At 33.7% G+C, this 13385-nt stretch overlaps 1 protein-coding gene across 1 annotated transcript in view; it reads right to left on the bottom strand.

The window, feature by feature from the left end:
* The window catches only part of PTPRQ (protein tyrosine phosphatase receptor type Q), a 238357-nt gene that overhangs the window by 34382 nt on the left and 190590 nt on the right, over positions 1-13385 (bottom strand). Inside the window, 1 exon segment of the mRNA XM_043564288.1 lies at positions 12546-12674. Coding sequence (XP_043420223.1) covers positions 12546-12674 — 129 coding nt within the window.

The following is a 13385-nucleotide window of genomic DNA, read 5'->3' as shown; positions in this document are numbered from 1 at the left end:
CAAAGTTTTAAAATTTAAATATTATCAAGGATGATTTTGCTGTATTCCTTAAATGAAGAATATTTATAAGAAGATGTGGTTTTGAGGTAAAGAATAAATGAAAGAAAATAATTAGATTGAAAGATGCAGCATAAAGAATACTATACAAATGGTCTCAAAGGGGTGGGTTCAATCAATGAACAAAAAATGAGTCAAAAAAGTTCAATTTATTACAATATAGGAACTGGTGAAAAATATGGGGGTGCAGGAGCAAGTACTACCAAGAAGAATGATAGAATTCTTGGCTAATGCTTTAGGTGTCCCCAAGGAGAAGAAGGTATCTCCCAGCTTCTTAGGGTATAACCTCATAGAGCATACCATTATCAAACACGGCATCACAGTGATAAAACAGCAATGTTTGAGCAAAGTCTTCGTGGATGAACTTGTAAGCTTCCCACGATATCCTAGAGTGATTCTAAGAAGGCAACAGAGAAATTTTTAACCAAATGAATATGGAGATGACTGAATGGGCTATTGAATCAGAATCTTTGATTTTGGGTTTAGAAAAGAAAGACAGAGTATCTGAATTCGAGGCTCTTGAAATATTTCTGACATAGCAACAGATGAAGTGGGGACTGCGGCAACAATCGATCCCTGTTGGAAATAATTACTCTTCAGCAAAGACCAGTAAGAAAAAAATATAATCATGGGCTAGACCCATACTATCCAAGCTCCCTTAGATTCCTGTTGCCCCGATGCTTTTATGCCATAATATTCCTCAGAAACAGGAAAAGCAAGGGGTTAGGTTAGGCATTCCTACTTAACTGAGCTTAAGATAGAAATATGAATGAGACATTTGAATTAGCAAGACCAATTTCCCTGCTACCACAGGGAAATGGAAATTCTTGAATTGCATGGAGATTGTTTTCATATCAACTTGTGAATGGTGAAATTCAAACATATTACATCTAATTTAATGACAGACTCATGGCCCACCTATTTAAGGACAGTCAGACTGCCATCCTATAGTAGGAAGAGTCTCTTTTCCCAGAGAATCCAAAATCATTTGAGGCAGTATTGGCAAAATATTTTTACTCAGCCATCTAGAATCTAAAGTAGGGCTAGTTTCTGCACAGCCATCAATATGGTATTTGAAGAATCAAAATATGTTAATGAAGTCTTCAAAATACATTAAACATGAATAATCATATTAAAATATAAATGAGCAAGAAATAGTTGAACCACCAATTATTCACATCCTGGCTCTTATTATCATTAATGATTTATATTTTCACTTAGAAATTATAATTAATTTAATAAAAAGATGTTTCTTTTATCAATTTATTTACAGTGAAGAATACTACAGAAAGTTGCTTTTTTAACTATTATTTTATCTTGCAATTGAAAGATCTCTGTAAAGATACTAATTTTATTTTTTTAAATTTATTTATATTTATTCATTTTTTAAAGTTTATTTACTTATTTTGAGAGAGAGAGAGAGAGAGAGAGCAGGGGAGGGGCAGAGAGAGAGGGAAAGAGAGAATCCCAAGCAGGCTCCATGCTGTCAGTGCAGAGCCCAACACAGGGCTCGATCTCACAAACCATGAAATCATGACCTGAGCTGAGATCAAGAGTCGGAAGCTTAACTGACAGAGCCATCTAAGCGTCCCTAAAGATACTGATTTTGAACTGTAACTGGCTATTAGATTCAGGTGAATATTTGTGAATTCTTTCCTTACTATAAAATATGATGCCTTTATTGGTTTTAAATATGGGCTCTAACAATTACTAGGTATGTTACCTTAAGCAAGTTACTTAATCTTTCTGTGCCTCAGTTCCTAATTTGTAAAATAAGGAAAACATATGTAAATCAAGCTCATATATGTAAAATGTTTAGAAATGCCCTTGGCTTTGGAAGCAATACATAAATATTAGTTACTATCATTAGTATTAGAATTGCTATTTCTACTCTATTTTGTAAAACTCAAGCTCCTCTTACCCATCTGTCCTACAATTCATGCTGATATAAAGGAAGAAATTTTTTTTGTTTCTAAAAGAATACTTTATCTTAATTTTACTCAAAACTCGGTAGACTAGACTGTGCTAAATTAAGCAGCAAGATTTCCTATTTTATTCTTAATCAGGGTCTCAGCATAAAGAATGATCATAGATAAACAGACTTCAAATCTAAGCCTTGCTTTCTAGTTCTCAATCCAAGATCCCAAATACATCTCTAATAACATAAAGACTGTAGTAATTCAGTTTTCACATTATCATGTGAAAGCATTTCTCATCATGCCCACATTTGTAATGTTTCCTTACAACTACCTTTCACATATCCTGTTTGTACTCCACATACTTTCTAGCATCCCTCCCTCTCAGTTTGTGCCATTTCAGGTGTTTTACCACAACCATATCCTACTGATTCCTCAACAGCTGATTCAAATGTTAACCCTTCTATGGACCTTACTCTGATCTGTTATAGAGAAAATAACTTCTTTCTATAAAACAAAATTTCTATGGACAGGTCACTTACCACTTGTATTATGGCTGTATAAGTACATGTATTAAGGATATACATGTTGAGGTTCATGTATACTTGAAGGCTGGGGCAGGATTAACACTTGGTTTTGCTATAAATCCCTTGTAACCTTATTCATAGTAGATGATGAATTAATCATCATTAAATATAAAACTGTGGATGCATTCAGACTAGGACACATAGAATGTTAAACATAAATACTCTGATTATTATGAGAGTATCTAAAGTGAATGAATTTTCCACTAAAATAGAAGGCAATTGAGAATTCTCAGAAGTTTTAGCTAAGTATGATCAATAGATGTATGAATAAACACTATATGAGTCTAACCAAAGCCATATTGGATCCCCTAACTAGAAGTTAACAGGAGCTAGATACCTCGTAGGAAATTAGATATATGAATAACAAAATCATCTTGCCTATCCAACTAATAAAAAGATAGACTTCAAAAAAACAAGTAAGAACTATTTTGGCTTTATTTTCCTTTGTATCACTCTCTTTTTCTAAACCTAGCCACTTTATGTAACCTATTCTTTACATTTGTATTTATGTAATATGAGAAACAAGACTTCTAAAGTCTAATTTTTATGTAATTTTCCAGTCTATGCTTATGTTACCAGTATGTGTGACCTGAAATTGAAATACCTATCTGGATGGCTTAAATTGAGAAGCCATTTTGGCACACATTACCTGACTATTCAAATAAAAGATTTTTTGTTGTTGTTGTCTATAGTATCCATATCATTGCTTTGATACTTAGCTTCATATTATAAAGGTGCATTTTTCCGTTAAGAATTCGCTGCATTCTAAATTTTATTATAGGTTTTAAAGTCTGTTTTTATATAGGAAAAAAATAAATTTGAACAATTTATACAGGGAACTAGAAAAGAAGGTGGAGCATAATACACAAAAGCATTGACTTTTATTGATGAGAAAATTAAATTCTTTTAGGAAAAATTGTTTGTTTAGATAAGCATAAAAAATACCTCATAGAAATTAACGTGCATGAAAGTCAGCAATGTTATTTTAGGAGTGTTATTTCCAAATCAAGTGATCTGTGAAGATACTCAAAGAAACTCAAATAGCAAGCTTTTTATTAACATTTTTAAAAACTTAAAGTGTTACATAGGGAGAATTTTAGACTGGTATGGTACACTTATTTTAACCCTTATTTTATTCACTTACAATGGTGAAGATACTGTCAAATTGTATTCAGTTCGTTATTATATAAATCAATTTGGGAACTGTCCAGATTTCAATAAGATAACTGACCACTTTCCAACAGGAAGGGCTAAACACTTCTTATTACATGAATCTTAGCTGTCTTAATTCCTATTCCTTTTTTTTGGAAAAGGGTATTATTTCATGTCTGGGCTCATTTTTTAAAAGTCTATCAAAAACTTAAATTCCACTCAGATTACTCTTGATAGATTCAGAGAGGAACCATTTATTTATGTTGGCAGTGGTGATTGAAGACCATATTGTCACAGAGACTCAGCTTTCTCTCAAGGTCAATTAGTTGAAATCTATAGGGAATTAAAATATAGTCCAAATAGAGAGCTATGGATGATAGCCTATAGATGAGCAGCTTAAATCAGCATTACCAGTTGCATAGGACAAATTGAGAAACCTCGTGTTTTCTACTTAGGTTAAAAAGAAAAGAACCTCAAATTTTATTGCATTGGTTTAAACTATGTATTTGTCAAACTAACAACATACTTCATATTCAAATAAAATTTTGTTAAGAATCTTTCTGATAAAATATCTTAATGAACCTTTCCAAGTTTTAGAAAATGTTGAGAGTGAATTTTTAATTTATAAATTTCAATCGCCATTAATTGTTCTAACACTTACATGTACTTCTTCAATGATATCCTATTACTTATCCACAACATTTACTATAATGATTTCAAAGTGTCTTAAGTTTTATTTTTTCCTATTGTTTTTATTTGTTTTAGGCTTTAAAAAGTATTCTTTCAGATCCTTCTTCATTGTTTTATCAAATCACCAACAATTTTTCTTTGGTCCCTAATATAAATTTAAACAATTATCCTAATCAATCCTTGAAAAGTTAAAAATATAACTACCATATGATCTAGCAAGTCTACTTCTAGGAATGTCCAAAGGAGATGAAAACACTAACTCAAAAAGGCATCTGCACCCCTATGTTCATGGCAGCATTATTTATAATAGCCAAGACATGGAAACAACCTAAATGCCCAGCAGAGGGTGAATGGGTAAAGAAGTTGTGGCATGCATATATATATATATATATATATATATATATATATATATCCATAAAAAAGAGGAAATTCCACCATTTGTAACAACATGGATGGGTTGGAAGGCATTATGCTAAGTGAAATAAGTCAGAGAAAGAAAAATAGTATATGATCTCACTTATATGTGGAATCTAAAAAACAAACAAACACAAATTCATAGAGAAAGAGATCAGATTTGTGGTCACCAGGGACAAAGGGTGGAGGGGAGGGAGAATTGGAGGAAGGTGGTCAAAAGATGCAAACTTCCAGTAATAAGATAAATAAGTACTAGGGACCTAACGTACAACACAATAACTATGGCTAACACTGCTATATGGTATATTTGAAAGCTGTTAGGAAGATAGATCCTAAGAGTTCTCATAACAAGGAGAATATTTTTTTCTTTTTATTGTATTTATATGAAATATATATATACAATTTTATTGTATCTATATGAAAATATATATAGTGGCAATTATTTCATAATATCTGCAAATCAAACCATCATGCTGTAGACCTTCAACTTATACAGTGAGCCATGTCCATTATTTCTCAATAAACTTGTAAAAAATGTTAAAAAAATATTATCTTAACCAATAGCTGGTATTATACAGCTGACTCTAAAACCTCACCTTATAAGGTAAACATACCACTTGAATAAGTGGTGTAATATAGTTCTTATTTAATTAGAAAAACAATCAGTAAGTGATAGCTAAGTACTTTCTCAGTATATTTCCTCATATCTGTAAAGATAAACAGGTTTAATAGGAGCTTAGCTATTTAAAGGGCAGCTCTTTGGAGGCATCCCTTCCTTTTTCATCCCAGTATGTCCAGTGTCTACAACAGTGCCTGGCACTTGATAGGTGCCTGACTGATCCTTCTTTTACTCAAACAAGATAAAATGGACTTCCAAATAGATAAGGAAAAGCAACATTCTTCCTGACATAAAAGAGCTGTGAGAAGATTCCCAAGGAGGCAAGAGGTGTATTTTCATTATTATGAAGTCTTTCGACATTAGCACTTTTGAAAACAAAATTCTTGAGAGATGTTTTTTCTTGTCTACCACATACCTTAGATTCTAGCCATGGGCATAAGATTAGCTACCTCGGGCAAGAGGGCAGAAGGAGTGGATAGGGAAGCTGAAGAAATTGCTGACAGCTGTTTGAAGAGGTGGACACAGACTCTCAGTGAGAATTTAATGAAGAGGACACAGATGACATAATATCTAAAAAGAAGCACTTCTAGACTGAACTATTATTAGCTAGCAAGGCAAGTTAGCACTGAAGTTCTTCAGTTAAGGGTTAGAAGGGAACCACAGAAAACTAAATTTGGAAGAATACTACATCTACTTTAACAAATATGATTTATGAAGAGGTGTTCTATAAAGGTTCTGATGAATCCAAACTAATTATGTTTACCTCTAACAAAGTAAGAGCTCTGACTAAGGTGGATACTACTGACTAATTCTAAGACAGGACATTTGGTTGTGGAGGAGAAACAGTGAGGATTCTATAAAAAATGGAAGTATCCTTCTCTGAGGCATTAATGGCATAGAGCAAAAAAAGTAAAAGAATTCTGTTTAATGACATCAAAAAAGGATATTTGGCAGGGGGCAGGGTTGCTCAACCAGGCCCCTTGTGAGTCTAGAATGCTGAGGGGTCAGCTTTGAGTGCTGGTTGGAGTTGGATATTTTATGTGTGATGTGATCACTTAAACCTTTAGCTCGACAGAATCTTACTTTGACAACTGAATCTGATCATGCAGGTCTTTTGAGGAAAACGTATTTTTATAAAACTATTTTAATTCTGTCAGTGGGAACTTGGCAATTAGTTTATATGAAGTAAAACAAGGTTATCTATGATTCCAAAATGCTGAATATGATTAGAGTAGAAATAGTCCTGGATTCCACTGTTTTAATCATGCTGAGTACTATTCATGATCAATGAGAATGTCAGGAGCCTTGGCCCCATCCAGGCTTGTGGTTCATGGGGACTGATTCCTCTGTAATAGATTTGGGATTTTGAAATAAAATGCATTTTTGTTCTTTGCCTCCATTCATATTCTTTGCCTGAACAAACTGGTTATCTCTGGGGCACTCGATCAGTTGCTGGAGTCCCTGGTAATACTGACATTTTGCTATGCTACCCTCAGAATGCATAAAGCAAGTTTTGTGCTAGCCTACAAATGGCATTTCCAAGCATCAGAGGAGTGCCTGAAAGCATGCACAGTTGGCTACCCATTGGTTAGGGCTGAAGTACAGATTCCATGAAATGTGCCACTCTGTGTATGCCCCAGAGGCACAGAATGGAAAATTTCATCGTCTTGGTCTTTACAGATTGCCACCTGCAGTAGTCGAAATGAGCTTGTGTGAAGTGTGGACCCAGACTCCATCTTTCAGATGGAGAACTCAGCTTTGTATCATGGTAATAATAACACAAGATGCATGTGCAGAAATCTAGGTGAAAACCTATTTTACTATCAAAGCTAACACAACATGAGAACACAGCAAATTCTCAGGACATGCACATTACGAGTCAATGTGCATTTTGATAAGGTTAACTTTACCATATCAATAGCATGCAAATTATAGAGGATATATTGTACCTAGAAAGCATAGGGCTTTTTTTCCTTTGGCTTTGGAAAAAATAGCACATTAAACAACAAAATCCTCAGTATAATACATTTAAAAATATAGAGCACACCAGCTGACAAGATGAAAACAATCACAACAGAGCTCTGCACCACCATAGTAACTTACTGGATGACAAAAATCTCCTTGCGTCTAAAGAAAAATGAAGAATATCTGAAAGTAAACATTCATTGTTTATTTAGTACACGAACACACTGGATTAGTTTTTGCTGCCACCAGCACATGAGCATTAACTGTCTTGAGCTTCATTCCACTTCAGGACATCTCTTGTCCTGAATTCACATGGTCAGACATTTCTTATCTGGATTCATGTATTTTTGCCATTGTTTGCAAAATGGTTTCAGATAGAAGAAAAATTAATGACCAGAGTCTGTCAAAGAACTGATGGCAATTAAAATGCTAACAGTTTTACATAGAGTTTCATATATCAGTCAGATATTATGTATTCTTATTGAAGGACAGTAAGACTTGGACTATTAAAGAATTTTTAGCTTCTGCAAGTTTGAACCTAGACTAAAATGCCATCACTCCTTTGCCCCTTATCACTAACGGACAAATAATTTGAAAGAAGCAGGTCTTCCCTTAGAATCATTTCTCTACATAGGAAAACTGCTTGAAGAAGGATACCATGGGGCCTTGTTTTTTTAATAGGGGTAATATTGATCTCATCTAGTACACTTCAGAGTACACACACACACACACACACACACACACAGAGATATAGGCGTACCTTGATAACCTCCAAATCAAACAAACCCAGGCTAGCATCATGGCTCTCTTATTTACTAGATCTATGACTTTGGACAGTTACTTAAATTCGCTAAATATCTTTTGTTTCGGGGCGCCTGGGTGGCTTGGTCAGTTAGGCGTCCGACTTCGGCTCAGGTCATGATCTCACAGTCCGTGAGTTCGAGCCCCGTGTCGGGCTCTGTGCTGACAGCTCAGAGCCTGGGGCCTGTTTCAGATTCTGTGTCTCCCTCTCTCTCTGCCCCTCCCCTGTTCATGCTCTGTCTCTCTCTGTCTCAAAAATAAATAAACGTTAAATATCTTTTGCTTTTCATTTGTAAAATGGGATTAAAAGTACCCACCACAAAGGAAAGAGTTAAGTGAGATCATTACACACAGAATTTAACACATAGGAATTGCTCATAAACAGTAGCTATAATTATGTTAGCAAACCCTCTATGTGAAAGTATGCTGAAGTGATAATTTGTATAAAGATTGTAAATAACAATAACAATTCCAAATGTATTCTGATTTACAGTTTACAAAGCACATTCATAGAATTCTTTTAAATGGTAAGCTTCTGGAAGACGTATACATTTAACAAAAATTCAAAGCATACTTTTAAAGTTATGGAAGAAAGAAAGATACTCTTAAAGTAGCAATTCAGTTGTTTGCTTTATTTTGTTAGAATTTTAATTCCACTCATGATTGGGCCTTGAGTCTAATTAATGCACCATTACATTCATTCAAGTAAAACAGGCAAGATAATTAATATGGAATGATGCACACAATTGGGGGGGGGAACAGTTGAGGCTTGGAAGAAATCGAGTGTCAATAAAATACTTGTGAACATTCTGGTGGGTTGTTTAATTTTAAGTGTTATAACCCTCTTGGAAAAGGAGTTTGTATTGCAGTGAAATTAGTTAAAGTAAGTCACAGGACCAGCTGGTCTCTGCAATCTTGAAGATTCAGGTCTGCTTCACCTGAATGTTTGCTGATCTTGCCAATATCTCCTCCGAGAAACTTTTCTCACCTTCACGGGCTAAATGGCTGTGTTTCAAAGGAGCCATCACAAAATGTTTTGTTCATTTGCTTACAAATAACAAACCCCGAGGGTCATTTTCTAATCTGGTAAATATGGAATAGATGAGCCCAAAATATTAGATACTCTTCCTAAGAAATACATCTAGCATCGTCTCAACTTAAATATAAAATGTGCATGAGGAAATGATATAATTATCATTCCAAATAGGAATTTAAAACATTATCTTGGCCGATCCTGAATGTTCTCATGGAGTTACAGAGTACTAAATCATTTTTTGAGTTTCATTTTCCTTCACAAAGAAAAAGTATAATGTGCCAGAATTCTTCTTCAGATTCTTTGTGCAACAATGTAGAATATAACTAAATAATGAGAGTTTGCACATACAAAAATTACAGGATGAATCTCAACATATAAATACATATGCAGGCATGTATCATAAAATAAACACATATGCAGGCATGTGTCATAAAATAAATACTTTCTTAACTACAAAAAAGTCCTTGACAAGATTTAGTACAAGCATCATAATGACCTTTTGTCAACTAGATAATCCCTAAAATTAATATTTTGATTAGATATTCTTCTTTTATCATTTCTCTTATGGACATGTCAAGACATATGACACTGAGGAAAACTGCTTGTCCAGCCAGCTAGAAGACAGTGGGCAGGTTGGAGGGGAAAGACCATGTCTAAGCCAAAAGTAGAAACAGCATATGTTAGCTGGGTAGATTTAAAGGAAATCATCTAAGTTCTTTGCTGCAAATAACACAGACATATGACATAAGTTATTCAACAATTTACAAATGAACTCAAATGCTCTGATTCTTTAGTCTCAGAATATACTGTCTCTTTGGCTCTACTCTCATGACCTGTATGACTTTGAATAGATTTAGATCTTCCAGCACCTCAAAGACAAGTGAAGAGCTTTAGAGCTTCACAGAAGGACGGTCCCTTGTATATGTACACATGACTAATTATGGATTTGTTAGTTACCATTTTTTTAGACTTCATATCTAATGTATTAGTGATCTTATTAAATGAAAAACCTTCAATAAATAGTAAAGCTGGAGACAGATCTCTGTAATGAAGAGTTAATACTCAAACACCTTGCTAGCTATTTTAATAAATTTCTGCAATAAATCAAGCAAAGGATATTATTATGTGTCATTGAAATTACAAATAAGAATGTTTTATAGTCAGTAATGCTAGAATCGTAACAAAAAATGAGAAAGGAAAAAGCACAGAAACTAAAGTTTCCAACTATGCTATTACTGGGGGCAATATATGAATTTTCTATGTGCAAAAGTAAATAAAAATTATTTGAAATATACTTGAAAGACACTTCTACATCAATTTACAAATAAAGCCACATATATGTAAATAAACATGGGAACAGGAAAACAAATAATTAGGAGTCAAGGTTAAGTAAGGCGGCCCCTAATTTATAAAAACCCAATAATAAACAATCTATGCAGTCCTTATCCACCTTTCCCTTTAGCTGCCATGACAAACACTGTTAAGAAAAAAAAAAATCCTACAGCGTTTAGATAATAGCTGTGTTCAGAAGTGCAGGAAAGGGCAAGCTGTAAAAACACACAGAGCTTAGGGGATCTAACCTCACCATAGCCTGCCTAGAATGGTAACCTTCTTCATCAAGAATACTTTAATACTGACTGACTTTTTTCACTTTATTATGTCATATCTCCTAAAGATCTACATCCTAAGGACTATTGGGAGATCAATGAAGATTCTTTTAAAATAAGGCCCTAGAAGTGTTTAGATACTTAGAAGTTCACATTTTATTAGGAACAGACTCAACTAAATTGTTTAAACAACTAAAATTAATTGCACTGAGAGAGTTGATGTTTTATCCCGGGTACTTTTGGGTGTAGAAGAGAATGAGGTCTGTAGAGGGGGCACAAAAATTTGAGAAAGTGGTACAGAAAGGGAGTTGGGGAAATACTATAGAAATTCAGTTGGCTCCAGAGGGAAAGGAGAAGAAATTTCTTTTTACCATGAAGGATGACCCTTTTAGCACCGAGATATAGCCTAATACTGGAATGCTCTATTACTCCTATGATGTGGCTTAACTTGGGCAGATTACCCTGAGGACCTCTTGATCTTTTATATGTAACATTTCTTATGTGGAAAACTATGTCCTAGGTAATATATAACCATCTTACACATGTTCTTTGGAGCACTATCCATTTTGTTGCATCCATAGATACAACCTTTATTAGAATATAAACAAAGGTAAATACCTAAATATAAAGAAGTGAGTTTTTCTCTTTAACAAATCAGATTTCCTTCTAATTTAGTGATAATACTGAATAGCTTTCATCTTGCAGTATTTGGAAGGGCCCTGCTTATCACATGGCACTTCCCACTATAGCACATATTAGATATTTTTAGACATGCTGGAAATATTCTTTCAAAGTCAATCTATTTGGTAAAGACCGGCTTTGCTAAATGACAACTATAAACAATTCCTTTCTGAGCTCAAAAACTTTGATGACATATTTCAACAGTTAATAATAATTTTTTAAAGTACAGAAGTGTTGTGCATATACTTTGGAACAACTATAATGTGCTTACATACATCACAAAATATTGGGTCTAAACTTGTTATAATAACCTGATGACAGTTTTTATTAAGAATTTGATGAATTATCTTAATAGACACATTTTTCAAATGTGCCAACATTTAGAATATTTTTTAATGATTTTAAAAGGATTTAAAATACTCTAAAATTAAACACTTTAGTATTTCCAATACATACCGATGGCACACTTTTCCTTCCAAAGGTAATTTTTACTTTGTATTTAATTTTTAAATACTAAGCGACTTAAAATATAAAGTGTTAATACACAAGTTGGACTTTTAATGTAATTTTACACTAAAAAAAAGAGCTATGAGAAAGGCTTTTATAAATATGATATAAATAGTATCAAGTAGTTACAAATTTATTTAAAACTGTGATTAAAAATATGGATACCTCCAGAAAACCCATAAAAAGAAATCATATGAAGTAAATTATTAAACATAATTTTAAAGGCTTAATGTGTAAAAATATTTGTTTCAGGGCAAAAAAAAAGAAAGAAAAAGAAAGCTTGGTTGAATATTATAGTCCAAGGTTCATATTGAACTCAAAGCATAAGGAAGATTAAGTGATTCTCCGAACACCAGTGAGAAGTGTGCAGAAGATGGAGGTCACCCTTTGAAAGAAGATCTCTATGACCTGTGTAAATAGGAGCCCCACAAACACTTCCAACAAGCATAGGTCAGAATAGGGTCATGGCTCCAGGCCCTCTGAACCACTGTTCGCCAAGAGGAGTGTGCTCACCGCGTTAATCTCTCGCCCTTCAGTTCCAGGTCTGCCACTGTGATGAGCTGATCCAGCTTGAATTTAGTGTCAATAATTTCTGCATCCCGAGGAGAATATGTGCCACCTTCTTTCTGCTTCTGTCGAATTCTAAAATAAGTATAGTAAAGTCCAAAAAGGAAGTATCATAGAAAGCATATAAACTTAGGTTTTGTTTTCTTTTTAAGATATTAGTCAAATAATTTCTTTGTTGGGGTCATTTCTCTGAATATGTTGCAAATTTATACCTACTCAACTTCTTTTTCTTGCTTTAATTCCATAAACCTATTCTACCATATTCCTTTAACATGTTGCTTTGGTGAAATTTCAAATTTTGATGAGCATTAGTTGATCAAGGCTTTGGTCGTCGGCAAATTTAAAATATAGAGCAAATGAAACCAATGCCGTGTGCTTGTTTTTCCTCTCTCTAGCTGTCTCACAGATTTGTCATAAAAAGAAAGTGTGCCAAAGTGGAAATAGCTCATTGCTATCATCACCAATACTACAAGACAATGTCCCATTGTTTTTATATATGTGAAACATTTATACATGCAGGAAAATGCATGGAAATATGTTTTTGAATTGTCTCATTGGCTTTTTACACAAATATTGAAAGCATATATTGTTATCTTTACATTAGAAAACTCAGGTTCAAAGATAAAAGTCACATGAATCTGAGAATCTAATCAAGGCCCTATCATTTTACACCCTTTCCATGCTTACCCTTCTTTGACACAGTATGGTGTGTTACTAGTGATACTATTATATCTATCACATTACAAACATTTTTTTATTATGTGTTATGTATTAAGGATGGTATAG

The sequence above is a fragment of the Prionailurus bengalensis genome, chromosome B4, assembly GCF_016509475.1.
Source record: "Prionailurus bengalensis isolate Pbe53 chromosome B4, Fcat_Pben_1.1_paternal_pri, whole genome shotgun sequence".
Classification (NCBI taxonomy): Eukaryota; Metazoa; Chordata; class Mammalia; order Carnivora; family Felidae; genus Prionailurus; species Prionailurus bengalensis.
This window is presented reverse-complemented; position numbering and strand designations above follow the sequence as displayed.